The sequence below is a fragment of the Meles meles genome, chromosome 8, assembly GCF_922984935.1.
Source record: "Meles meles chromosome 8, mMelMel3.1 paternal haplotype, whole genome shotgun sequence".
In the NCBI taxonomy this organism is placed as follows: Eukaryota; Metazoa; Chordata; class Mammalia; order Carnivora; family Mustelidae; genus Meles; species Meles meles.
The window spans coordinates 2,253,670-2,279,775 of record NC_060073.1 but is presented as its reverse complement, the minus strand read 5'-3'; the positions used below and the strand labels follow the sequence as shown (position 1 = coordinate 2,279,775).

Here is a 26,106-nt window from a genome sequence, read left to right as displayed (position 1 = left end):
TCCGGGGCGGTGGTTGCATCAGATTCTGGGAAGCTGGCGCCGCGGCGGCCGTCTTGGGGACTTCGAAGATGTCAGGTTCCTCTGGGGAGCAGGGTGAGTGCGCGCGGCGGGGCAGGCGGGACAGCCCCGGGCCTGGGGATTCGGCGTGTGCCCGGGGCGGGCGAAGGATGACCCCCGGCCCAGGGGTCGGCGCGTCTCGGCCGTGCGGGCAGGGACCGAGGTCCTGGGGGGCCGGGGGGTCCCCGGGGTCAGCATGCAGTGACCCCGGGTCTGGGGGTGGCGGGTCCCCGGGGCGGGCAGGGGACCACCCGGGCTTGTGGGTCGGCGGGTGTCCGGGCGGCCTGGCGGGCGCTGAGCCACCCCGCGACCCCCGGCCCGGGCCTGCGCGGTGCGCGCTTCGCCGGGACCCCACTTGGCTCCGGGCTGTGCCGAGGCCACCCCCTCCTATCTTCCTGGGGCTCTGCCGGGGTCCCCTGGCGGCCCGCCCCACCCGTTGCCCTTAGCTGGTGCCTGGGCGGACGCGCCCCCTCCTGCCCCAGCTGTGCTCCGGGGACGCGCAGGGCCGGGGCTGTCAGTCCGCGTCCTGCCTGGCGGCAAGCCCGGGTGGGCGGAAGACGCCGGGTTTGCAGACACACACATGAAAGGCCGCGGGTTTTACAGGGCTTTCACCTGGGCTCCACAGACGGTGGCCGTGACCTCTGCGTGGTCAGAGCGTCATTACCCCACTTTACTGCCTGCCGCGGGGTTCGGGGAGCAGCTCTGCCCACCAGGGGCTCTGATGTCACCACGCTGGTCCTGCGGTCCAGGCAGGCCGGCCGGCGCTGGGTCTTTTCCCACGGCCTGGCAAGCAGGGCGGGAGCTGCTGGCCACACCAGAGATGGTCCCGGGATCCCTGTGTGTGGGCAGACTTTGCATTGGGAGCATTGCGCTGGAGTTTCTCTACTCTCGGTGACAATAACACGCGAGTGTGCCCGCCCGCCCGCTCTTGAGGTCTGCTCCTGGGTGCTTTGGCCTTCCAAGTGGGGAGCTCTGACCACCTGGGTAACCCCGTGGTGTGGGAGGCACCCGCATGACGGGCTCGCTGGCTGTCACCCGACAGGTGTGCCAGGATTCCAGCGCCGTCCCCACCTGCCCTCGAGCCTGGCAGCCCTGGGAAGTCCCCCAGACCTCAGGGGAAGAGCCGCCTGTTCAGAGCCTGACTCCGGAGCCGGTGTGGCTGGCCTGGGCCCCCAGCTCAGCCCCTTTCTCGAAAGCACACAGGGGCCAGCAGCCCACCTCAGATGACATGGACCCTTAAGGGGCATCCCTTAAGATTTAGATCCTTTCGGATCCTAAATCCCTTAGGATTTAGAGCAGCAGCACCTGGCCCAGGCCGGGCACTGTGTCCATGTTGCAGCCTGGAGCTTGTTTCTCTGTTCTTTTTTGTGTTTTAATGAAAGTGTGGTTTTGCTTCATTTGTGAACATAAATGACATGTTGGTATTTTCTTTTAATTGCTTTAGAAAGTCAGGTTTTCGGAGCCTTGGTAAGTATTGTCCTGTTTTGGAGATTGATCTACAGATTAGAATGAAGCCCTCAGGATGTCCGGACAGGTGGTGGATTTTCCTAGTCCTGTAGGGGCCCAGGGCACAGCCCGCCTGCTCTCCCTTCACTGCTGCCCCTCCCCTCCCCTGTCCCTAGGCTTCCTCCAGGGTGGAGAATCTGTGTTCATACCCTGCGGAAACAGGAAATAAATCAGATAGGAAAGGCTGTGCGTGTGCGTACTAGACTCACTTGGTTTCCAGTTTTGAAAGTTTTTTATTCCAATGGTTGGAGTCATCGAAAGTGACCGTCTTCCCAGGTGGTGGTTGTTGTTTTTTAATTTAAAGATTTTATTTATTTGTTTGACAGAGATCACAAGTAGGCAGAGAGGCAGACGGTGGGGGGGGGGGAGCAGGCTCCCTGCGGAGCAGAGAGCCCGATGCAGGACTCAATCCCAGGACCCTGAGATCATGACCCGAGCCGAAGTCAGAGCCTTAACCCACTGAGCCACCCAGGCGCCCCAGTCATTTTTTTTTTTAAGATTTTATTTATCTATTTGAGAGAGAGTGAGCGAGAGAGAGAGTGCACAAGCCAGAGGAGGGGCAGAAAAGCAGACTCCCTGCTCAGCCGGGAGCCAGACATGGGCTCGATCCCAGAACTTCGGGATCACGACCTGAGCCAAAGTAGACTGCTCAGCCCAACAGACCGAGCCACCAGGTGCCTTCCCCAGGCCTTGCAAGGAGGTCCCGGTTTCGTCTTTTCCCATTTCAGCTCTTCCTCACGCGGACTCAGAACGCCTGTTTGGTTCCCTGTGGTGACACCGGGTTTGCGGCTTCTCCTTGGCTCCTCGAAGGGGCTGCCCCATTCCAGGCTCGTTGGGAAGACAGGGCTCATCTCTGAGGGCGCCTGGGTGGATGGACCTCCCCTCAGGCCTTGCGCTGCTGGCAGTCTGGGGGACTCTGTCAAATTTGCTGTCTAATTCTTCACGCCGTGTGATCCAAAGGGTCTTTGCAATGTCGTGTAGCTCGCATTTTTGTCAGCGGCGTCTCTTCCGGGCACTGGTCTAAGCTCATCTGTTGTGGCCTTTCATCCTGAGAGCAGCCCCTGTGGCCGGTACTGCCCTTAACTGCCTGTCCGGGCGACGGTCCTGACATTCTGAGAAGTTGCCCGATTTGTCCGGTGTCACACAGCTCCGCGGAGGCCAAGCCGGGCTTCCGGCCCTGGCGGTTTGACCGCGGCGGAGATCTCAGCCGCCGTCCTGCGCTGGCTTGGATGAGAACCGGACTGATTCCATCAGTCACAGCGACAGCCCCCGGCCGGCGTGTGTGCCAGGGCGCGCGAGACCAAGCCCATGTGCTTTGCTGTGTCTCCCGAAGGGAGATGGAGTGTGTATATGCAGGGACGGCAAATATTTGCTCGTCTGTGAACTCGTGTTTCCATGTCTCCGAGTGTTTACCTTCATTTAAGAGTCATAAGAGAGGGTGCCTTCGGGGTAGAGATGAAGCCATCTCGGTGTCGCGGTGGCAGCTACCTGGGCAGCGGCCCGCGATCCTGATGGAAGCTCCGAAAGGCGCGGGAAGGTAGAACCGCCAGGTGAGAGCATCGTGGCTTCCCGTCCCGGAGGAGAGCACCCCGCGCGGCTCTCAAGGATGTGCTCGGGTGCTTCTCGTTTGCTCACTGAGGACTCGTGGGGCACCAGCTTTGCAGGCGGTGCCGGGTGCCAGAGGTCCGACCGCAGACCAGGGCGATCTGCCTCAGCCTCCCCGGGGCTTTCCGTCCAGGAAGGGAGGTGGGTTACAGCAGGGGAGGGTGAGGCCCGGAAGACAGGTGAGGGCCGGGGTGGGCTGGAACACAGGGCCTCCCTCCTTGGTCCCGTCCCGGAGCACGTGCTGCTCGGTGCGACTAGCCGGTGCGGTTCAGAGCCTGAGCTCTGTGACTGCGACCCGACACCCGGCGGGGCCTTCTCTGCCAGCCGACCCAGGGGCAAGCTAGGAGTGCGGGGAACCACAGGGGCGGCTGCACCGGGCCAGGCCTGCAGGCAGCAGCAGGGGGCAGTGGTCTGCTGGCCAGGCCCCCAGCCCGGAGATGGAGGACAGGGACCTGGGAGCCCCCAGCACTCTGCTCCCGAGGATCCCAAGAGGGGCAGAGGCTGAGCCCCGAGGAAGAAAGAGGAGCCGGGTCTGCGTGGGCCTTGAGCACATCTCCGGAGTCCAGTTCTTGCCTCTGGGGTTTGGAAGGATCACTACCTGCCCCCCCAGGTGCTGGCGGGCAGGCTCGGGGACCAGGGCTGGCGCTGGGGCGGGGTGGTGTGGGGGTAAGAGCCGAGCACCCACACTTTAGCCCGGTAGGGGACGATGGCCATGCCACTCCCCGGGACCCACGCCCACGTGGGGGGGGCAAGGCATGGTGCCTCGGGACAGCCACGGGTGAGGGATAGCCGGACTGGAGGGGCGGGTGCTCGGGAGAGGGGACTAGCAGAGGCGTCCGGAGGCCTTGGCCTGTGGGAGGACACCCTTGGCTCGGGGAGTGGGTGACATTTCCCCCGCTGGTGGAGAGCAGGATGCACGCGCCTCGTTGCCCTCCAGGATTTGACATGGAGAAGGGCCCTGTTCGGCAAGCCTTGTCCAGCCTTGGGCAGATGAGCATCCCGACAGGGAACGGTGTGCAGGGGACCCCAGACGAGGGGCTGGAGGAAGGCCAGCCAGGGAGCCCGAGGAGTGTTGTGGAAGGGAAGTGGTTTGTAGGGCTGGGTGCGTAGAGCGGCTGCACGATGCAGCCCGGAGCAGTCCTTACGCCGGGGAGTGCGGGAGGGGTGCTGACCCCGGAGCCCAGGCTGCTCTTTGAAACACAGACAGCCCTGGCCCGGGAGCTCCTGCGGGAGGCAGGCCTGCTGCTGCAAAGGGTCTGGTCTTGAGCAAGGGGGCTGCTGGCAGGTCTGCGGGCCGTGGGCCAGCACCGGGGCCCCCGGGGAGCTGCGGGTACCCACTGCGCCCCACCTCACCTCCCAGATGCTGCTTCTGAAGGGCTGCAGTGGGCCCGGCCCGACCACTGGGCCCGGAACAGAGGAGGAAGACAGAGGCAGGATTAAAGGCCGGTGACAAGGCACGGAGGAGAGGGGGAGGGGATGCTCGGAGTCCCGTCCGGACTGCAGTTGGTTTCGTGTGGTCGTGGTCACCACCGGTGCTCAGAGATCGCCTGGCTGTTTGGTCTGTGAGATCTCGGGAGGTGTTTCATGATGGGGTCAGCGGTTAACTTGGAGAAACCGGGTGACAGATGGGTCTGAGCTGGCCCTGCACAGCACGGCCTGGGGTCAGAGAGGCCGCTCCCTTGCTGTGTGTGCAGGCGGCCCAGGCGGGCCGACATCCCCCCGACCCCGACGTGGGGCAGGCGTCTGCTGGGTACACAGTGAGGACCGCCACTGCCGCCCCTGGGGATCCTGCTCGCCCACCGGCCCATCTGGTCTCGCCTCGGGGCTCACCAGACCGCGGTCTGGCCGAAACCCGTAACCACGTCAGAGCCGACCTGGTTCCTATCCGTTTCCTCAAGACACGCTCGAGTGCAGCCCCCACAGTTAGCGCGGCGACTGTCTGCTCTGCGCAGCCTGGGAGCCTGTCCTCTGGCCGCCCTCCCAGGGCACCGCGCCTGCACGTCCGGAGAGGGCCCTTTGCTTGGGATGGCTGGGCTGCGGCCGACACTGCATTTTCAGTGTGTGTGGAGTCTCCGGGCGAACTCGCTCAGGGGCCATTCTGATAATGACAGAGGGACAGGTGTCTTCAGGGGCAGGCCGACTGGGGGCTGGCTGTGCACCAGGCAGTATTTTAAAGGTTTGCAAGTGTAATTTTACTGAGACGCGGCAGCTTTTACGAGGCGTGTGTTGTTCTGAGCCTGTTTTATGGAGGCGGAGAGGAGCTCCTCCCCTGCCCCAGCGCCGAGCCCCCCAGCACTGAAACCCCGCAGCACTGAGCCCCCAGCACGAGCTCCCCAGTGCCGAGCCCCCCAGCACGAGCCCCCAGCACTGCCGTGGCACGGTGCATCACCCGGCCACCGCCCTGCAGCACGGTGTTCCCTAAGTCCCTCACCGGTGCTCCAAAGCCAGCGTGGTAGGTAGGACATTTGACCTGTTGTTCTCATTTTAAAAATGGTGCACGCTCATCAGAGGACACGTGGAAAAAAAAGAGGGAACTACCAGTCAGCCCTAATCCCGCTCCTTGGGGATGGCCATTCGACGTGCAGCGTGGCCCTGGGGGTCTGCTCTGGTCAGTGGAACTCGTTCCGAGCTAGAGGAGTGTGTCCCTGTCTGCTTGCTCTGGGGGGAGGGGCGGGCTGGACCAGGGTGGTGCTGTCCTCGCTCCGCCGCCCTCCCTCCCGGGGCTGGTGGCACGGGCAGGAGCCGCAGACAGGGAGTGCGGAGAGCCAGCGTGGGGAGGACGGTGGGCTGCAGGAGACTGGCCCCCAGCCCCGGCTCTGCCCGCACCTCTGCCTGGTCCTCCCGTCGAGCTTACTGGACGTCATCTTCTTCATAGAGCACGCCGACAGCACCCTGGCAGGCCGCTGAGCTGTCAGAAGCGCGTTGCCCGGTGAAGTACAAGTTCCCTGGGAAGAAGACGCGGAGCGGAAAGCGCTCCGGAAGCCGGATGCTTACGTAGAGTTAGGCTTTCCCAGAGCTCTTGGCCAGGCATGGCCTCCCTTCTTCCCAGATTTTGCCTCCAGCCCGATGCCCCGCTGGAGCCGCGAGGTGGGCTTACAAGGGCAGGCCCCTCTGCAGGCGAGTGGGAGGCACAGACCCACTGGAACGTTCCTCCTGGTCTCAGGCCGAATCTGAGCCATAGGGATGTAGGGCCTGTGGCATGGGGGCCGCTGCCCAGGGCCCTCAGAGCCACCTGCTGGGTGTGGGGGGCGTGGGCGGGTGCCTACAGGTCTGTCTGCTTCCTCTGACAATCCCAGCGGTGGATGTGGAAGGTGGCTTGTTCTGGCAGGTCTACAGTGAACGAGAGTGGTGTCCCCTGTCGGCGTGCCCCCTCTGGGCAGCAGGGCTCTGGCTGGGCAGGGCCTTTGGGGTTCAAAGCGGCTTTGGACTCAGCCGACGGGAAACCTCGTTGGCCTTCAGTTGAGGTGGGATGCACGCAAGGTCACGTCACGTTCACTGTCGCAGTCCTATGGAGAGCGCACCGTGTGGTGACCCTTAGGCCTCCCGTGACCTCCAGCCACCCCCGCAGTCCCGTTCCCCAGCTGTCCCATCCCCGCAGCTCAGAACCCCACTTAGCACTCTCCAGGGCCCCTCCCCAGCCCCGGCAGCCATGGTTCTGCTTCTGAGGTTCCATACCCGGGGAAGCCCTGCGCGTGTCCGCGCTCGGCCCGAGGCCCCCGGGCCCTGACTCATGCCGTGTGCCTCTGTCTTTCCAGCTCCTGCCTACAGGTCCATCCTGAGCATTAGTGACGAGGCGGCCAGGGTGCAGGCCCTGAACGAGCACCTCAGCACGCGTAGCTATGTCCGGGGGTACTCCCTGTCCCAGGCAGACGTGGACGTGTTCAGGCAGCTCTCGGCCCCCCCCGCTGACCCGCGTCTCTTCCACGTGGCCCGGTGGTTCAGGCACATAGAAGCGATCCTGGGTGGCCCCTGCGGCAGAGGCGAGCCCTGTGGGCGCCAAGCAAGTGAGTAGCAGAGGAAGTTCCGCAGCTGGTAGCGCTTCCCATTGGCGGCCACCTCCAAGGTCAGGGCCCCAGAGGGCTGCGGTGCTGGCTGGGGGCGGCGGCAGCCCGGTGGAGTGGCAGTGCCAGTGGCCCGGCAGGCCGACCCGCGTACCCCGGGTGCAGGTTAGGACGGGCTCTGCCGACGTGTCGGCCCTCGTGGAGCCGAACTGCCCGTGGCCGCTGTAGCGGAGCCCAGGGAGAGCCACGGCAGGAGCCCGAGTGAGAGCATGCCGCCCCTGGCGGGGACGGGGTCCGGCGGGGGCCTGGGCGCAGGCTGCAGCCTGGCATTCTCGGCTAACTGCTGGCCTGGCTGCGGTTGGACCGGCTGCTTCTCCTTCGTTCTCTCCACGCTCCGCCGGCTGTGTTCCCACAGGGTGTGGGGCGGTTAAGGCCTGAAGCAATGTTAGCGGCCGTTGGAGTCCCTGAAAATCCAAACAAGGTCATTTCTCGGCTTTGAGCTTGAGCTCCGGTCTGGGGAGCTGGCCTGTCTGCGGCGCTGTGACACCGATGATTTTAGGGGTCCTTCTGGAAGGTCTTGGGCCCTGTATGGTTTCTCTCCTGCGATGAACCCCTGGGTGCTTCGTCCCGCAGTCACCTGATGCCCTCGAGCAGCTCCGCTTGGGCACTCAGGTGGCTTCATGGGAGGCGTGGGCCGTACGCTGTCTCTGCCGGCCCTTGCCGAGCGGGGCAGCCTCCTGGGGGCTGTCCCAGGCTCCTTCCGTACTGCCCAGCACCTGCGCCACTGTCCTGGGCTGGGCCCTCTGCGGGAACAGGCCGAGGTGGGGGCATCGTTTCTCCCACGTGGGGTGAGGTTTGGTTTTCCGGATAACCCTTCCCCGGCACTGTGTGGGGGCTCTCCGCACACACTGTCTCCTCCGCGGGCATCTAGCACGGTGACCCCAGTGATAGCCACGGTGCCGGGTGCCACGTCCCCATGGGTCCCAGCTCCCGAGACACAGCCTGCAGGGACGGAGGTCGGGGCATCCGGGGCTCCCAGCCTTGGCGGTGGCCTGGCTCCTGGTCCGTCCAGGGCCTTGTCGGGAGAACGAGCAGATGCCCTTCAGCCGTGAGAGAAGGGCACTCGAGACGGAGTTCCACACCGCGTGTTGACGAGTCTCGGCCGGCTTGGAGACGGGGGAGAGACACACCCAGGGTGGCCCCCATAGGGTTTCCTGACTCTGTCTGCCTCCAAGTCCCCTCGTGTGCCTGGGCCAACCACGCCAGTCCCAGACCATCTCTTGCATCCCCGGGAGGACGGGAGCTGAGCGCCTGCCACCCCGCTTTGCTGCCGGCATTGAACACTGCTCTGTCTCGGGGCCCTGACGTCCTGTCCCGGGCACGAGCGCCACCTCTCCCAGTCCCCCACTTGCTGGCACCCTGTCCCTACTCCCTCCAAGCCCGTCCCCCCAGGGCCTGTGACAGCTCATCCCTGCTCCTGCAGTTGGCGCCTGGTCTGTCCCTCCATGTCCCTCCCCGGGGCTGCGGGCCTCAAAGCCCAAGGCTCCTGCAGGCACAGAAAGTGGGGTGTGGGTGTCCCTCCGCCCTCCTCCCTGTCCCCTCAGCCTCCCCCCTGCCCCGCCAGGGCCTGGCCGCCCCGGCCCCCGGCCCCCCCGGCGGGCAGCTTAGGGCCCGTGGCTGGAGGAGCCTCGCGGTGCAGCTCTGCTCTCTGCCCTGTGGCCCCTACCCCGTGTCCTGGGGGAGCGTTTCTCCTCCCTGGGTGGTGAGGTGGGCACAGTGCCCCTCAGCAGCGTGTGCGGTTCTGTTGGGTCAGGGGTTTGTGTCCGCCGTGCGCCCAGGATGGGGCCTGCAGGGGGCTGGGTGTGTGTTGGATGAACGGGTGAGTGGTCTGTGGTCGGTCCTTGGAGCAGAAACCGAAGCAGAATCTGTGCGCAGGTGACGGCTGCCAGGGCAGAGGTGCGGGGGGAGCGCGGAGAGACTAGCGGAGCCGGCGGGGGGTGGAATGTCGCGGGAGGGCCGCTGTCCCGAGTGAGCCGGGCTCGGGCTCCTAGCAGGGATGGTACAAGGGACCACTCGAGGACAGTTTCCTCACTGAGTCCAGGGTCCTTGTGTGCTCTCTGCCCCATGCCCTCCAGCCCAGTCGTGGCTCTGTGGGGCGTGGCCCGGCTGCCTGGGCCGTGCCCCTGGCTGCGTCCTGCCACGTCCCCACGGCGTCTCAGACCGGCCTTCCCGCCTGGCGGGACAGGCACCACTGGTCCCCAAGCTCTCGTCCTCTGGCCCCGCCCAGCCCAGGGGGCAGTGCCGGCTCCGTTTAGGGGCACGGGGTCTGAGCGGGAAAGGAGGCAGAGGGCCGGGTGATCGTCCCCGAGTGCCCGCCGCAGCGCTTCCTCCCAGGGCATCTGCGGCGGTGAAGGGGGCGCAAGCCGCCGCCCGAGCTCAGGAGTGCGCACCGCTGATCACCAACGGTGCCGCCCAGTCCTGCTGCCCTGCTTTGCCGGCGGTCACCGCAGGACCCAGCTCCTGTCGGGCGCGGGGTCTCTCTCCCCATCTGCCTGCTCCCCGCCCCCGTGCACGCGCTCGCCTGTGTGCTCATGCCCGTGCGCACGCACTTGCTCTCATGCACACGCTCGCACAGACACGCTCGCGCTCACACCCACGCGGCCGCGGCCTTCCTCCTGCGCTCTCCGCTGCGGGTCACTGAGGTCAGCGTCTGTGTGGCTGGTACGACTCCTGGGGCACGTGGCCAAGCCCGGGACGGCCTCCCCGGTGACTCCCAGCAGAAGCAGCAAGTGGGGCTCTGTGGGGTCCCCGGCGGCAGGCCAGCGGGCACGAGAGAACCTTTGCGGGGGCCGAGGCAGGGGTGGGGAGTGGAGAGGAGGAGGGTGGCTCAGTGTGCTGCTGACCCCTCCCTGCTTGGGCAGGCGGGACAGGTACTGTGGCGGCCCCCGTGTGCCCATGCTGCACAGTGTGAGCAAGGGCCGGGGCAGCTGGGCTCCAGACACAGGACGCTCCCCCTCGGGCTCTCGGGGTGCGGGCCGCATCCGCGCCGCCCTCTGTCCAGATGGAAGTGTGGGCCTGGGACACCGGGAGCAGCAGGGGCAGCCTCGAGGCAGTGCCAGCAAGGAGGCAGGGTCTCTCCTGCAAGACCGCGAGGGCAGAGCCACCCCACAGTTTCCGAGTTGGCCGAGCACCCGTGTGGAGCTGGACGCCACAGCGTCTCGTCCCGGCGGAGTCAGGGAGTGACCGCGTGCTGTGGGGGGCGGGGATCGGACCTGCGGGGGTGCTGGCCGCTCGCTTACCTCCGTCTGATGGAGCTGGGCTGGGTTGGAGCCTGTTCCTGCTGAGTTTCTGTGGCTGTCGTGGCCCGGCCGGCCCTGTGCTGCTCCGAACAGTGGCCCGTGTCCCTGTCGGGCACCCCCACTTGTATGCTGCTCGACCCTGGCACTGCAGGGCCCGTGCCCCCTCGTGGCCCACCAGCCGTGTCCACCACGGTGTCCATTGGCAGAGGGAGGGCCCGGGTTTGGGGAGCGGGGGAGGAAGGGGTGTGACCCCTTCTCACAGGTGCCCCCGGGCCGTGCTGTGGTTGCTGCTGCACAGACTGTGAGTGAAGCAAACGAGAGACACCGGTGCGTCCGGCCCGGGCGATGCTGACGGAGACCCGGCGAGCCCCATGTCACGATGTGCTGAGGACAGACCCGGTGTCTGTCGTAAAGACCCAGTGTCCGGGTGCAGCGTGACTGGTGTTCTCTCCGCCTTGGCAGGTAGAGGCCGGCGGGGGCAGCCTCAGTGGTACCCTCCAGCTGGGTCCCCTCCGTGCACGCTTCGCCTGTACAACAGCCTCACCCGGAGGAAGGTAAGAGGGCGTGGCGGGTGCAGGGGAGGCCATGGACGAGCTCCGCGGCCCGCGGCCCAGACGGGAGTGGAGATGGCTCAGCACTCGCCCCGCTTGCCACACGGGGCCCTTGGTGGGCAGAGCCGGCTCCCACAGCGGGCACGCTCGGGGACAGCACGCCTTGACGGGACAGCCTGTGGGGCTTGCGGGCCTGGAGCGCCCCGACCACGTGTCACTCCGAGCCAGGCCACGTGCCCGCCTGCTTTTGGAGGGGCCACGTGGTGGTAGCAGTTGTCACCGTGCACGCTGAACACAACGGGTGCGGTGGGGGAGGGGCGACCTGGTTGGCGTGGTTGGGAGGAGACCAGGTTTTGCGAAGGCAGCAGGATCGGATCCCAGTTGAATGGGGTTTGCTTGGTGTGTTCTGCTCAGCGTGGCCCGTGGCTGCAGCGTGGCTGATTGGAATTTCATCAGTGAGCACGGTGGCTGATGGGGACACAGGGTTCTCGGCGATTCCATCTGACCTCACCGAGCATCTGTGACTTTTGTCACTGGAACGGGGGTGTTGTTGAGTTTCAGTAGACCAGCCACACCCTCCGTCGCCGCCTGGGGTGAACCCGCACGGCGTCTCTTCCGCGGCTGACGGTTGTCTTTCCTCCATTTTTAACACAGGACGTGTTCGTGCCTCAGCACGGGAAGAGGGTGACTTGGTACTGCTGTGGGCCTACCGTCTACGACGCGTCTCACATGGGGCACGCCAGGTAGGAGCTGCTGCCGGGCACCCAGCACGGGCCGGGGGTCCCCGGGGATCTGGAGGCGTGGTCCCACAGAGCATCTCAGCCCTTCTGAGATCTTCTGTTCTTGAGATAAACATCCCCATTCTGTAAGTAATCCACGTAGACGATGGAAAAGTCGGAGAGTACGCATGGGCCATGAGCTCGCTGCCTTGCCGCGCCGTGGCCAGCGTCCTGGGCCGCACACTGGTGTTTTGACCCGCAGGCCGTGGCTTCCCCACCAGGCAGCTGTGGCAGGAGCCCAGGTGTGGAGCAGGCTGGCCCCCCGGCGCTCCCGGCCCTCGTGGCCACGGCGCAGTGGGCTGGGGAGTGCGGCGGGCGGTGGGCCCCGGCGGGCGGTGCGACAGGCGCGTCCCCACGCTCCAGGTCCTACATCTCCTTCGACATCCTGCGGCGGGTGCTGCGCGACTACTTCGGGTACGACGTCTTCTACTGCATGAACATCACAGATGTGGACGACAAGGTGTGGCTCTGACCGGCCCGTCCGCGCACGGGGGGCCGGGGGAGGAAGCGGCGTTTGTAGATGACATGCGGGGGCCTCAGCCGCATGCACGGGGTGTGAGCCCCCTCCGTGTCGCAGTGTCACAGTTCATACCGATGACGTCATACGGGGGCCGAGAGAACCCCGCGTGTCCGGGCCCACTTGATAAAACTGCAGCCCGTGGGGCTTCGTGGCAGCAGGACCTGTGGTCGCACGTGCTCTTCTGCCCAGCACGGCGTGGGGAGGGCAGGAGGGGGCGGCCCGTTTCCTGGAGACCAGTAAGGTCGCCGGAATTGCCTCGGTGTGGCTGCGTGGGGCTCGGAGCCTGCCTGCTACATGGGAGCACGACCCCAGGGTCCCTCTTCTTCCAGATCATCAAGAGGGCCCGGCAGAACTACCTGTTCGAGCGCTATCGGGAGAAGCAGCCGCGGGCAGCCCAGGTCCTGCAGGACGTTCACGCCGCCCTGAAGGTGGGCCCCTCGCTGTCTGCTCCCTGACTCCTGACTGTCCCTAGGGCGGTGGCTATCCCCGCCGGGCCTCCCACAGTGGACGCAACTAAAGCCAGCTCCGTCAGGGCCTCTGGGTTCTGACCAAGGTGGTCTCCTGGCTGCTGGGCAGCAGCTCCGGAAAGGCGCTCGGACGGGGGCGTGGAGTCGGTGCCTGGGCCCCCCACTTCTGGGAGATTGTCTGAGGGCGTCACGGGGGCACTGACGGACGCTCGCTCATGCGATGATCAGATGTGCCCGCGGGCTCTTGCGGGTGGAGGGCTCGCCCACGCGGTGCTGCCCCGGGCGACCCAGGCGCTGGGCCGAGCCGCTGAGACCGGGGGTGCTGGAAGTTCTCAGAACTTGAAGAGACACGTTCTCCCGGTGGGTTCGCTTTGAAAGGCAGCGTTACGCATTACCGTGGTAACAGAGTGAGGTCAGAGCGTGTCATTCCCGCTCCCAGCAGCAGGGACTGTTAGAGGAGCCGCGGCGGCCGTCGCTGGTGTAGTGCCGCGTTTTACGTCCGCAAGAAGCGCTGGGAGGGAAATCAGAGCTTAGCTGTCTTCGGCCGACCAGGGCCCGGCCCGCCAGGTCACGGGTGCTTTCCTGACGTTCACAAAGTCCCCAGGTGACGCCCCCGTGACCGGAGCACAGCCTATGACATCAGACCACCAGCCCCAGGGCGGGCGTGAGGAGCGGGCCTTCAGGGTCCGTCTGCTCCTGTCCGTCCGACCGTCTGGCAGTGAAGCTGGACTCACGCCCTTAGGGACGCAGACTTCTCTCTCGCCTCCAGTGAGGGGCCCCCCGGGGCGCGGGGCTGTGCTGAGCCGCATCCCATGGGCCCGCCCTGTCCTGTGTTTGCAGCCGTTTTCAGCCAAGTTACGGGAGACCACGGACCCCGACCGAAGGCAGATGCTGGAGCGCACCCGGCGAGCGGTGGAGCTGGCGGCCGAGCCGCTGCAGAGGGCTGTGCAGAGCGGCGTCCCGGCCGAGGCGGCCGACGGCTGTGCGGAGGTGAGGTCCCCCAGCGGCCTGCCGCCACACAGCGTCCTCACGGCACTGGGGCCCCGGAGTGTGTGCGGCAGGACTTTGCAGAGTCTTCCCGCTGGCTCTCCTGCGCTGCTTGGGGTCGCCGCTGCGCAAGGAGCAGAGGGAGGCTGAGGTTGCACTGAGCACCCCCCCCACCCCACCCCACCCCCGCCCCGGGCCGGCTCTCCTGCCCCCGGGAAAGGTTCTCCCTCAGACCCGCGGAGGGCAGGAGTGCAAGGGGGCCAGGCTCCCTGCCAGCCTTTCCCCGGAGAGGCGGTCAGTGCCGGCCGCGCGTCCCTTCTCCTGCACGCCGGCGCCCCCTGCTGGCCCTTCTCAACACTCAGGGACCCGGGAGCTCCCGCAAAGATGCGGCCACAGCCCTCTGCCCCGCTGGAGGCAGGGGAAGAGATGCCCCTAGAGCCCGCCCGGCTTAGGCTTCCCTCTCGCTTTCCTCTTCGCTTAGTTCAGGCTGCCGGCACCGCTCGTTCTGAGCTTGGTGAGAAAGAGCGCGGCGGACGCGGCCTTCCGCTCGGCCTGCTCCTGTGTGGGGCCCCTGCGTGGTCGCGGCTGGCCTGTCTGCGATGGGCCTCCGGGGCCTGCGCTCTCTCCCTCTCCTCGGGCGGCGCCTGCGTGCCCGGCCACCAGCGCCGCTGCGGATTGTTTCGTAACCGGCCACTGGTCCTCTCCTCTAGAAAGTAGGTAAGACGGACACTTGTAAAATTTACCGTCTTAACCGATTGTAGGCGCAGAGTTCAGGGACATTAAGCACATTCACACTGTTGTGCGGCCGTCCCCATCCAGAACTTTCCATCTTCCCAGACAGAGACTGTCCCTCTGAGATACTGACCTCCATCCTCCCCCGGCCCCGGCGCCCACCGTCCACTCTCTGTCCCCCTGAGACACCAACCCCCGTCCCTTCCCTGGCCCCGGCGCCCACCATCTCCTCTGTCTCTGAATCTGGGGACTCCGGGGCCTTCAGAGAAGCGGAATGCTATGGTGTCTCCTTTCACAGCTGGTGTCTTTCTCTTGGTATGATGTCCTTCCGGCTGTGGCAGGTGTCCTAGTGTCCTTTATCAGACCCAGTGGGACTGGTAGATACGTCCAGGTTCTGACGCACACTTGTGTCGTTCCCGCCTTCGGGCCATCACGAGTGACGCAGCTGTGAGCAGGGACATGCTCGGATCCACTCGGGTCCCTGCGTCGGGTCCTTCTGGGCAGAGACTCCGAGGGGAGCTGCTGGGCGGTGCGGCCATGGGTTTGCGGGACGCAGAGGAAGTGCCGCACTGCCCCCCATGGCAGCACGTCGGTGGTTTGTGCGTGTGGCCGCCGGCACGGGTCACCCTGTTCCCCACATCAGCTTCCCGATGAGCGTGATGCAGTGTCCCTTCGTGCTCCCGGTTTGCATCTGCCTGCTCTGTTCATGGTTGGGGACAATTTTCTGTCCGTCTCTGGGCACACGTTTGGAAGCGTGTCTCGAGACTGTAACCCTGGGGAGCTCTGCCGGGCCGTGGGGTGCGTGACCTGGGAATCTGGGTAACTCTCGGGTCCCCAGCACCAGCCATGCGTCCGGCGACCCCCCAGGAGGGTGGATGTGTCCTCGCACCTGCGGGTGTCACGGGGACGCAGCCGGGGGACGGCTCCATGCACAGCGGACACGACACGCTCCCCACCGGCCACCACGCCGTGCCCGTGGGAGGCGTTTGTGTGCGGGGAGCACGTCGGAGGGTCCTTCCCTGTTGCCAGCAGGACGTGAACTAATGCGCGAGCTCGTCAGGGCGCCGGCGGAATCCGCTGCTCTCGGGGCCCTCACGACGGTCCCTCACGACATGCTGTCGTCTGTGCACTAGTCTCCTGCCCCTTCCCGCTGAGCTGGCCTCTCCTCATGGGCTTGCAGGCACTCGGAGCCTGGACGCCAACCCTGTGTGCTCAGCCGCGCTGCACTTTCTCCCGATCTCTGTTGTTCTTCCGGTTCCTTGTAACCACGGGGTCTTGTTCCATGCGGTCACATGGGGCTGTGTTTTGTGTCTCCACTGAGCGGTTTTGTGTTCTGCGTTGGCTCCGTGTGCTGGGCCTGTGGGTTCTCCTCTGTCGGCCAGGCTACCCACCCTGGGCGAGCATCGCGACCGCCGTCCCTGCCGTGCGGCAGGGAAGACGCCGAGGCCTGTGTGTCCTGGTTTAGTTCTTCAGGTGTGTTTTGAATTCTCGGCTCGTCCCGTCCCAGGAGAGACGCTCTTGGGATTTTAAACAATGTCCGGAACCGTCACTGGGGACGACTGGTCCTCTCCCTTCCATCTCTCTGTCTCATCTGTTTCTCTGAAGACCTGGTTTCTAGAGCCGTTTCAGGGTCACAGCAGGACTGAGAGGAAGGGACGGAGATGGCCCCTGTGCCCCGTCCCTCCTCCTCTGGCCTCTCCCGCTGTCGGGGGGCCCACCGGCTGGCCTCTTTGTTACCATGGATGAAGCTGCCAGGACACAGCAGCTTCTCCCAGAGCCCGTGGTTGACCTTGGCTTCTCTCTTGGGGGTCCACTCTGCGGGTGTGGACGGATGCACCACGTTCCTGTCGACTGGTACTGTCGCCTGCAGAGTAGTTCCCTGCCCTACGACTCCTCCGTGCCCCTCCCCGCTCATCCCTCCCGCCCCCTGAAACCACTGATCTTTTTGCCACCTCCATGGTTTTCTCTTTCCAGAATGTCATAGGGCTGGAGTCCTCCAATCTGTGTCTTCTCAAATCAGCTTTCGTCGCTAAGTTCACATTTGAGGGTCCCCCGTGTCTTTTCCTGGCCTGATAGCTTCATTCTCCGGGTTCTAGGTCCCACTCCGGCATCCGGACGGCCCGCAGCCGCTGTCGCTGCGCTCCCGAAGTCTGTCCGTGCTGCTTCCAGGTTTCGGCCGATGTGAAGAAGCTGCTAGAAATACCCACCTGCGGGTTTCCGTGCTGACTGGGGTCTTCGGCTCCTTTGGGTCAACGCCGGGGAGTGTGACTGCCGGGGCGTAGAGTGCGCGTTTGTGGAGCTGCCGCGGAGCACGCGCCGCCCTCCGGAGCGGCCGCCCCGTCGTGTCCCCCAGCCGTGATGAGCCTCTGCTCTGGGTTTTCCCCGCGTCTGCTGCTGCCGTGCTTGTGTGTGGGCCGCTCGCGCAGGCGCGTGATGGGGTCTTGCCGTCGTGGTTTGCGTGTCCTGGAGACATCAGATATGGGGCTTATTTGCCATCTGTGTGTCATCTTGGCTGCGGAGCCTATTCAGGGCATTGGCCCGTTTTTTATCCGGGGCTGTTCTCTTACCGTTAGGTTTGCACGTTCGGGTAACAGTCCTCGATCAGCTGTGTGTCCGGGAAATACCTTCTTCCGGTCCGTCACTCGTCTGTGTTCTTGACAGTGTCCTTCCCACAGCAAACATTTTTGATTAATTTATTATTTTTTATTTTAAAGATTTATTTATTTATCTGAAAGAGAGACACAGCGAGAGAGGGAGCACAAGCAGGGGGACTGGGAGAGGGAGAAGCAGGCTCTCGCTGAGCAGAGAGCCCGACGTGGGGCTCGATCCCAGGACCCTGAGATCATGACCTGAGCCGAAGGCAGAGGCTTAACGACCGAGTCCCCAGGCGCCGCAGACATTTTTAGTTTTGATGGCGTCCAGCAGCCACCCGTCCTCACAGACAGTGCCATCCGAGTTGTGGCACAGACATCACGGCCACGCGCGCTTACGGAGGCTTGCTCATCCGTGACCCTCTTGTTGTCTGGTTTTCCTCCCAGTCTGAGCCACGTTTCAGACGGTGAGAGACCGGGTCTGGACTCGTTCTGAGCGTGGACGTCCAGTCGTTCTGGCACCTTCTACTGAAGGAGCCTGTATTTGTCTCTACTGAGTGGCCTCTGTTCCCCCGTCACAGATCGGGCAACTCCGTCGGGGTGGGCCATGTCTGGCTCTCTCTTCTGCTCCTGGATCTGTGTGTCTCTTCTTCTGCCGACACCGCGCCGTCCCGGTCACTACGGTTTTGGAGAACGTCGTGAAGTCAGGTGGAGTCAGGCCTCCGACTTCGTTCTCCTTCAGTATTGAGTTGGCTCTTCGGGGCTCTTGCCTCGGTGGAAGTGGAGAATCCGCGTGTGACGTCACTACAGTGCCGCACTGGGATGTCCACCCGGATGGCGTCGGATCGGTGGATCGTGTTAGCAAGAGCTGACATTTCGACACTGTGGGTCTCCCATTGGTGAGCAGGAAGTACCCCTCTGCTAGTTAGTCTCCTTCGACTTCTCCCGCCAGACTTGGTCGTCCTCGCGTAGGTCTTGCACACGGTTCCTGAGGCTCACACCTGAGGATTTCGTCTTGGGGCGTGTGACGTAATGTGTTTCGGACGGACTCCCCGTGTCGCGTGCTGGCGTGCGGTCTCACGTCCTCCTCCCCGTGAGTATGCCTTCCGTTTCCTCCACTTGTCGCCGTGTGAGCAGGTGCGTCCAGGGTGAGGCAGAGGAGGGCTGGCGAGAGGAAACATCCTCGCCTCGCCCTGGATCTTCACAGAAAAGCTCGGTCTCACCACAAAGCACAGTGTTAGCTGTGCGTGACTTTCGTTGCTGTCCTTGATCAAGGTGAGGAAGTTTGGCTCTGTCCTGGCTTACTGAGACTTTATCATGAGCGGCTGTTAGGTTGTCCATATGCTTTTCATGCATCTGCGTGACTACGGCGTTCAGCTTTCTTTACCGCGCTGATGGAATGATTTACATTAATTGGTTTTCTACTGTGGAACCAGCCTTACAAACCTGTGATAGCTGCCACTTGCCTACGGTGTATAATTCTTTTAGGACTTTTCTGGATGTAATTCGCTAATATATTGTTAAGGATTTTTGCATCTCTGTTAACGAGAAATACTGGTCTGCAGTTTTCTGTTTTTGCGGGATTTTTGTTTTCGGTATCAGGGTAATGCCTTCCTCCTAGAATGACTTAGGAACTAGTCCCTCTGCTTCTGTCCTCTGGAAAACTATAGAAAATCCATATAATCTGTCCCTTACATGTTTGGTAAAATTCACCGTGAACCCCTCTGGGCCAGGTGATTTCTGTTTTGGAAAGTCATAAATTGTTAATTAAATCTTGTCACTGGCTCATAAGCTTCTTCAGATGGTTTATATCATTATAAGTTTTGGCACCTTGTGTCTTTCAAAGAATCGGACCATTAACGGTTCTCAAACTTGGGGGCACGAGTTTGTGTCTGTATAGTGTACAGTGTACTATAACTGTATAGTGTTTCTTCGTTATGCTTCTAATTTCCGTGAGGTCTGTAGTGATGTCCCTCCTTCGTTTTGGGGGTTAGAATTTGTGGCCTCTCTCCTTTGTCTTAGGTAGTAGCCTGGCTAGAGGCTCAACAATTTCATTCATTTCCTCAAAGAATCGGTTTCTGGGTTTGTTGATTTTCGTCTGTTGATTCCTTGTTTTTGGCTTTAATTATTATTGTTTCTTTTCTGTCATTTTGGAGTTGACTTGTTCTTGTTTTCCTACTTTCCTGGGGCGGAAGCTTAGGTGACGGACTTGAGATCTCTCTGTGTTTCTAATCTGTCCTCCCGGTGTTGCGGACTGCTTCTAACCGCTGCTTTTGCTGCATCTCACCAATTTGGATAGGGTGTGTTTTCACGTTCACTTATTGCAAAATTTTAATCTTTTCTCAAGGTACCTTCTTTGACCCTTGTGTTCTTTGGAAGCATGTTGTTTGTGGGGACGCCCCGGCTCTCTTTCTCTGATTTCCAGTTCGGTTCCATGGTGGTCCAAGAGCAGACACCACGTATGACGTCTGTTCTTTCGAATTTGTTCAGGCGTGTTGTGGGGCCCTGCCTGCGGACGGTGCTGGTGAGCATCCCAGGAGAGCATGAGAGGAATGTGTGTCCTGCTGCTGCGGGACCCAGTGGTCTGTAGAGGTCCTTCAGGTCCGGCTGACCGAGGGTACGGTTGAGGTCAGCTGTGTCCTCGCTGACCTCTGTCCTCGCTGACCCCTGCAGGGCCGGTGTGTGCCTGAGGGAGGGTCCTGAAGTCCCCAGCCACCTTCGTGGGTTCATCTGTTTCTCCTTGGAGTTCTGTGTGCTTTCGCCTCGTGTGCTTGCTGCCCTGCTGCTGGGCACGTGTCCTGGGAGCACCGCTGTCTCGCAGAACGGACCCCTTTGTCCACCAAGCTCTTCTCTATGCTGATGGCGGTCTTGCCCCCAGCCATGTGGCACTGTCGGAAAGCAGCCACTCCTGCTCTGTCTCGGTTCGTGTTAGCGTGGCTCGCTTGTCTCCGTCGACTGCGAGTCCGTACGTGTCTTACAGTCGAAGCAGATTCCTGTGACAGCGTACGGGCGGGGCTTATAGTTTGATTTCCCAGACGGTGCTGTGAGGCGCATTTAGACCGCTGGCGTCCCCAGTGGCACGGAGACAGCTGGGTCCCTCGCCGCTGGATTGCTCTGTTCGCGGCCCTTGTTCTCGCTCCCGCTCACGTCCTCCGGTCCTTTCCTGCCGTCTGTGGGTCTGACTGAGCATTTCCCATGATTCCACTTTCTCTCCTCTTAGAGCAAATCAGTTAGCCTTTTTTTAGTGGTCACCTAGAGTTTGCAGTAGCCACTCCCCACGAACTTCAGTCCACTCTCAAAGGCACGACCCAGCCCTGGGTGCTTTACCGTCCTCACGCTGCCCCTGTCACTCACTTCACCTGTCTGTAAACCCGGCGTGCGGGGCTCCGTGTGCGTCGCGTACGCGCGTAAGCAGGCCGACTGATGCGTTCTTGCTGTTACTGGTTTGATCTAACAGGTGTTAAGTCAATGAGCAAAAGCGGGTTGTGGGGCGCCCGGGGGGGCTTCGCCAGTGGAGCTCAGGGCATGGTCTCGGGGTCCTGCACTGGACTGCGCATTGGGCTCTGTGCTCAGCAGGGGTGGCCTTGACCACCCCTCTCTTCTCTCTCCCTCCACCCCTGCACTCACGTCCACACACACACTCTCCCTCTCAGCACATAAACATTTTTTACTTAAAAAGGAAAAACGGAAGTTTTCACTTCACCTGTGCGTCTTCTCTCCGATGCTCTCCCTCCCAGACCCAAGCTTCTGACCTCTTCTGTGTGTTCTCTCTAAAGAACTTTTCCCACTTCTTGCAAACCAGGTCTCCTGGCAACAAGTTCCCTTGACTTTGCTTGCCTGAGAGCCTCTGTTTCCCTTTGCTTTTGAAGGATGAGCTCGCAGGGCCCAAGGTCCTAGGGTAGCGAGTGTCTTCTCTGACACTGATGTGTCCCCTGCATCCCCTGCTTTGTGAGGAGGAGGGGGCTGTGGTTCTCACCGTGTTCGCTCACGGGCAAAGTGTTTGTCCTCAGACTCCTTTCGGGACTTTCTGCAGCTTGCCCGCGGTCTGCCCAGCTGTGGTGTCCTGTCGAGGTTCCCGGAGCGCCCTATACCTGCAGTTCAGGCTCTGCCGCGAGCGGGGCGCCCTCTGCCGGTGGACTCCAGCTGTTTCTCTGCTCCTTCCCTCCTGTCCCTCTGGCGTGTCCCAGAGCACCCAGCACACCGTTTGAGCTCGTCCCGCAGTCCTGGCCATTCTGCCGGGTTCCGTTCTGTCTCTACGAAGGCAACCCGTCTGCTGTGCCGTTGGGTGGTTTCTCTTCGGGGGTCCCCCAGCTCCGAGATGCCTCCGTTGGCCACGTCCGATCTGCAGATGACCCCACCGAAGACGGTCTCGTTTCCGTCCCAGTGTCACCGCTCTCTGGGGTCTCCTTCCTGTTTTCTTCGGACTGCCTTCTGTCCGCTCGCCGTGCCCTCCGTTCTTGCACACGGGCGGCCTGGTGCGCTGGAGCCCGAGCATGTTCGTCCTGGTGGTTTACAGCCCCGGGGCTGAGAGCCCAGGATCCCTGCCGTGTTTGGCTCTACAGCTGTCCCATGTCCTCACTGTGGTGGCTAGGCTCAGGGGGGCCCGTGTGCCAGGCGTGGGGCTCCATCCCCAGCGTGCTGCGCCTATGGACCGAGCGTACTGGCGGGTCTCCCTCGCCACTGGCCTCCCAGCAGCGGTTACCAGGGCTGTCCCACCTGGGGGCTCTTGGCGGGACACCCTAGCTGCCCCTTCCCTGTCAGCCTCGTGGATCCACAGGCACCCACCCTGCATGCCTCACCGTGTCTCCCACGTGCACTTGCCCTGCCCTTCCTCCCTCTGCCCTTTGTTCTTTGCCCCCTCACTTCGGGGGGACCCCAGACCGCCTGCCTGTCCCCACGTCCCTGTCGCTCCGGTTCACATGCTGGAAACCCCGGGTTCCTCCAGACGTGGACCTCGGTCCCCCCTGCCTGCGAGGCTCAGGCCGCAGCCGTGACACCCACATCCCGTCCCAGGTGGACCTTTCTCTGTAGTGGCGTGGGTGCCGCAGTGACAGTCTCGTACCAGTGCCGCACGGGGTGGGGCGTGACACGGGGCTGGCGTCGTCGGTTGACGGCGCTGATGGTCGGGGCGCTGTGGCCTTGGCGCCTCTATCCGGGACAGGGTTCTGCCCACCCATCCTGGCCGCGGACGTCCTGAGATAGCGTCAGTGAGCGTCTGGGCCTCCCGTTCGCAGTCTGGGGCCTCTCAGTGCTGAGCCGATCACAGTGTCGTGGTCTCGCGGGGACGGCAGCCCTTCGTGGATCAGGGCCGTGCACGACCCACCTTTGACAGAGGCCGTGACTCCCGCGGCCTGACTGCGCAGGGTGCGGTCCGGCACGTGTGTGTGGATGTTGGCGCCCTTTCTGCTCAGGTGCTGCTGGAGGAAGCGAAGGACTTGCTCTCGGACTGGCTGGACTCCAGCCTCGGCAGTGAGGTCACCGACAACTCCATCTTCTCCAGACTGCCCAAGTTCTGGGAGGAGGACTTCCACAGGGACATGGAGGCGCTGAACGTGAGTGCGGCCGGCGGGCCTGTGCCCTCGGCGCCCCGGCACACGCCGAGGGCACAGGCAGCTTCTCAGCCGGCATTTGGTTCTGCCGGTTTCCTGGGGGCGCTCGTCTGAGGCTGACGTTTCAGAAGAACTTGAACCTTCTCTGGCGTCCACAGGTCCTCCCTCCAGACGTCTTAACCCGCGTTAGCGAGTACGTGCCGGAGATCGTGGACTTCGTCCAGAAGATCGTGGACAATGGTTACGGGTGAGCTGAGGGCCCTTCTCGGGGCCGTGTGCCATCCGGGAGGGTTGCCGGGAGGGCAGCTCTCCGTCTCTGGGAGGGGACGCAGAGCAGGGAGGCCACTGGGGCTGTGGCCGCCCCAGGCATGCGGGCGCCTGGCACTGCTCTCACCAAGCCCACAGACCAGGCGGCTGAAGCAGCAGAAATGGGTTTGCTCCCAGCTCCAGAGGGCAGACGTCTGAGGCCCCCGCGCAGGGGGTCTGTGCTGGCCCCGTCCTCGGCTTCTGGGAGGTGGCTACCTTGCAGACTTCTCTTCCATTTGTCGCTCTGCCCGTGGGCTGCTCGGGCTCCTCTTGTGTCCCGATGACGTCTTATGCAGACAGCCGCGTGGGGGTCCCGCGGGGTTAGGGCTCACCCTGGGGACCCCACTTTACTTCTGGGAAGACCCGGTCTCCAAACCCACCCCCACTTGGAGGTGCTGGCCACTAGGGCCATACACAGGGATCTGGGGACCTCTGCACGCCGACCTCCCGGCAGGCCTCTTCCCTCCGCGGCGCTGGGTCCCAGCTTCCGGGCTGCTCCGTAAGAGGCCTGTCCGGGCTCGCCTTGGTGTTGGCCACCGTCCGACAGCTACTCGGCCGTGCTGTGGCCAGATCTTTGTTCAAGGCAGGCAGGAACAGCAGGAGGGAGGTGCCGGCTGTCCCCGGAGCCCCCGGCAGACAGGCAGGTGCAGCCCGGGGCCTGGGGTCCAGCCAGCAGGGGGCTCCAAGCTCAGACCGTGAGCACGGAGCCCAGCCTGGTAAGTGTGGACCTGCCAGGTGTCTGGAGGCATCGGCCTCGCCGTGCGGGCAGGGAGTCACCTCCCAGGGCAAGGGTGTTCCCTCAGGGCCCTTGGCGCGGCTCTGATCCAACACACTCCGCTGCGGCCCTGGTCTCCGATCCTAGCACTGCCTGATGGCGGGAAACACAGTCAGCTATCCGTGGTGGGCGCGCTCCGAAATCACCGGCAAGTGGAGGCGTAAACGGGCGCGCGGTGTCTGCGGCACACAGTGCTCGTTTGTGGCCCCCTGAGGAGATTGCTTCCCACCTCGCAGGGCAGACAAGGCAGCCACCGAGCCAAGTGAGGAGTGTGGGGCTCCTGGCATGGGCGTAGAGCAGTGTCTGTTCTCTGGAAGGGACGGCGCCTCCGCTCTCTGCCCCACTTGACACGACCGCTCAGGGCAGCACCGTGCCACACTGAGTGCCGCGGGCAAGGCCAAGGTGGGAGAAGACGGAGCGTTCTGGGCCGCCACAGTCTGGCGTGCTCCTGGGAGGCAGAGAGCCGTGGCTGGGCACGTGGGAATGTAGCCAGAGTGGGGGCCTGGCGGGACCACACCGTTGCCAAGCGGAGGGCCCAGGTCGGAGCCGCAGGGTCACCGCATGCGAGCAGAGGGTCTGCAGAGGGACCCGCTGTGCGGCGAGTGAGGAGTTGGTCTCTGTGGCGTGAAGTGTCCTTGTCGGGCCCGGTCAGCCTGCACGGCGGCCGTGGTGGGGTGTTGCCGTATCCACGGGGCTAAATGGCCGAGCCTGCCCCGGACACGGCAGAGCAGGTGGGAGCGGCCCGTGACCCTGGGCTCTTCGGGTCGTCCTCTGGTCAGCTGTCCTGGGCTGTCTCCGGATCCGTCCGGCTTTCCCACAACCTTGTTCTTATCTTCCAGCTACGCCTCGAATGGGTCTGTCTACTTTGATACGGTGAAGTTTGCGTCCAGCGACAGACACTCCTACGGGAAGCTGGTGCCCGAGGCTGTGGGGGACCAGAAAGCCCTGCAGGAAGGAGAAGGTGAACAGGCGGGTGACGGGTTGCTGGAGGGCTTCCGGCCCGGGCAGGACAGCCTCGCCCCCGGCCCCAGCCGTGCCCCCTGGGATGCTGGGAGGCACTTATTCCCTTGGGATTCTAGGAGTTTTCACAAGAAGGAAAAAGGCCAGGATATGCTGCGGCATCTTGAGCACAGCACACCCCGGGCCTGGGCCCCCAGGGCTGGCGTCTGTGGAGCCGAGGGCACCTGAGGGTCTGGGAGGGACACGCCGTGTGCCCGGTGTGTTAGCAGTAGGCGGGTTGTGCCCTGCTGAAAGAGGGCACGAAAGCCGCCCACGTGGGGTCGTCAGGCAGCGCCCCCGGCAGCCAAGCTCCCGCTTTGGGGAGATGAAACCCCAGGGCTGCTCTGATCAGAAGCACGGTTTCAGTACCCCCACGCGGTGCCAAGGAGCGTAGCGTGCCGCTTCTAGAACGGGCACTGCGAGCGGCGGGCCGGCACCTGTCCTTGTATGCCGGCCAGGGTGGCGGGTGCTGCCGGCCACAGATTCGGCTCTGCACGGTCCTGAAACGTGCCCGGGCCGAGCTAGGCAGGGACGTGGCGCAGGAACTGTGTGACCGTCCCGGTTCTGGGTGTGAGCGGGGACGTCACAGTGTCAGCGCCCAGGCAGCACCTCGCGGAGCTGTTCTCTCGTTCCAGCGAGGGACACGCGTCTCCCGCAGCCCTGGTGCTCATCGTGAGCCCGGTGCGGCTGACCCTTGAGCGACACCGGTTTAAACCGCGTGCAGGTCAGTCCCCGAGAGTGCGGCTCGGTACCGCCCACGGGTTCCTCCCGGTTTTCTCCACGGCCTCTTCTGTAGCTCACGTTCTGGCCCAGCAGCGCGTGCGACGTGCCACACGCACAGTGTGTGTCCCTGGCCAGCAGGGGGGCTGTTCCTGGTTCCGGCCGTGGGGGCTCAGCCTCCCCAGCCCCCTTCCTGGTGCTGTTCAAGAAGGGTCACCTGTATTGAACGTAGACACGAGGCTTTTTCGGGACCAGGCTAAATAAGGTTTGTCTTTATGGTATCCCTGCGCCCTTACGCCCTCAGGGACTCTGGGCCAGACCACAGAAGCCGCAGTCTTGGGGAGCAGGGGGGGCTCGCACACACCTGGGGCACGTGTTGTTTATCCCCCGTGTTCCTGGAAGGCCGTTTGGCCATAAAAACGTTCATACTTTTTGAGGAAGTACTTTCCCTCCTGGGGCTCTGTGTAGGGAGCCGTCAGGACCTCACACAACACAGCACAGAAATGCGGAGAAGCAGTAGGCTAAGGGGGTTGGGTGGCTTTGGTACCAGACCCTGGGGCATCCAAGGCTAAAGGCTTGTCAGAGTAAAGGAGGCGTCCGGTGGCCCCTGTTGGCCATCCCTGGAAGGGAGAAGCACCGTGTCCGTGAGGGGAGGCGGTGCA

General features: G+C 63.5%; 1 protein-coding gene across 3 annotated transcripts in view; it reads left to right on the top strand.

Moving 5' to 3' along the window:
• Positions 1 to 26,106, top strand: part of CARS1 (cysteinyl-tRNA synthetase 1) — a 43,209-nt gene continuing 17,103 nt past the window's right edge. The window contains exons 1-11 of one of the 3 annotated variants that reach the window (XM_046014556.1): positions 29 to 93; positions 6,044 to 6,255; positions 6,924 to 7,172; positions 10,931 to 11,022; positions 11,674 to 11,762; positions 12,162 to 12,258; positions 12,648 to 12,746; positions 13,626 to 13,775; positions 22,507 to 22,647; positions 22,803 to 22,891; positions 24,565 to 24,686. In XM_046014556.1, coding sequence (XP_045870512.1) covers positions 6,198 to 6,255; positions 6,924 to 7,172; positions 10,931 to 11,022; positions 11,674 to 11,762; positions 12,162 to 12,258; positions 12,648 to 12,746; positions 13,626 to 13,775; positions 22,507 to 22,647; positions 22,803 to 22,891; positions 24,565 to 24,686 — 1,186 coding nt within the window. In that variant the 5' untranslated portion in view covers positions 29 to 93; positions 6,044 to 6,197. Of the gene's footprint in view, positions 94 to 6,043; positions 6,256 to 6,923; positions 7,173 to 10,930; positions 11,023 to 11,673; positions 11,763 to 12,161; positions 12,259 to 12,647; positions 12,747 to 13,625; positions 13,776 to 22,506; positions 22,648 to 22,802; positions 22,892 to 24,564; positions 24,687 to 26,106 lie in introns of all 3 variants that reach the window. The other 2 variants (XM_046014557.1, XM_046014558.1) reach the window with 2 other exon arrangements.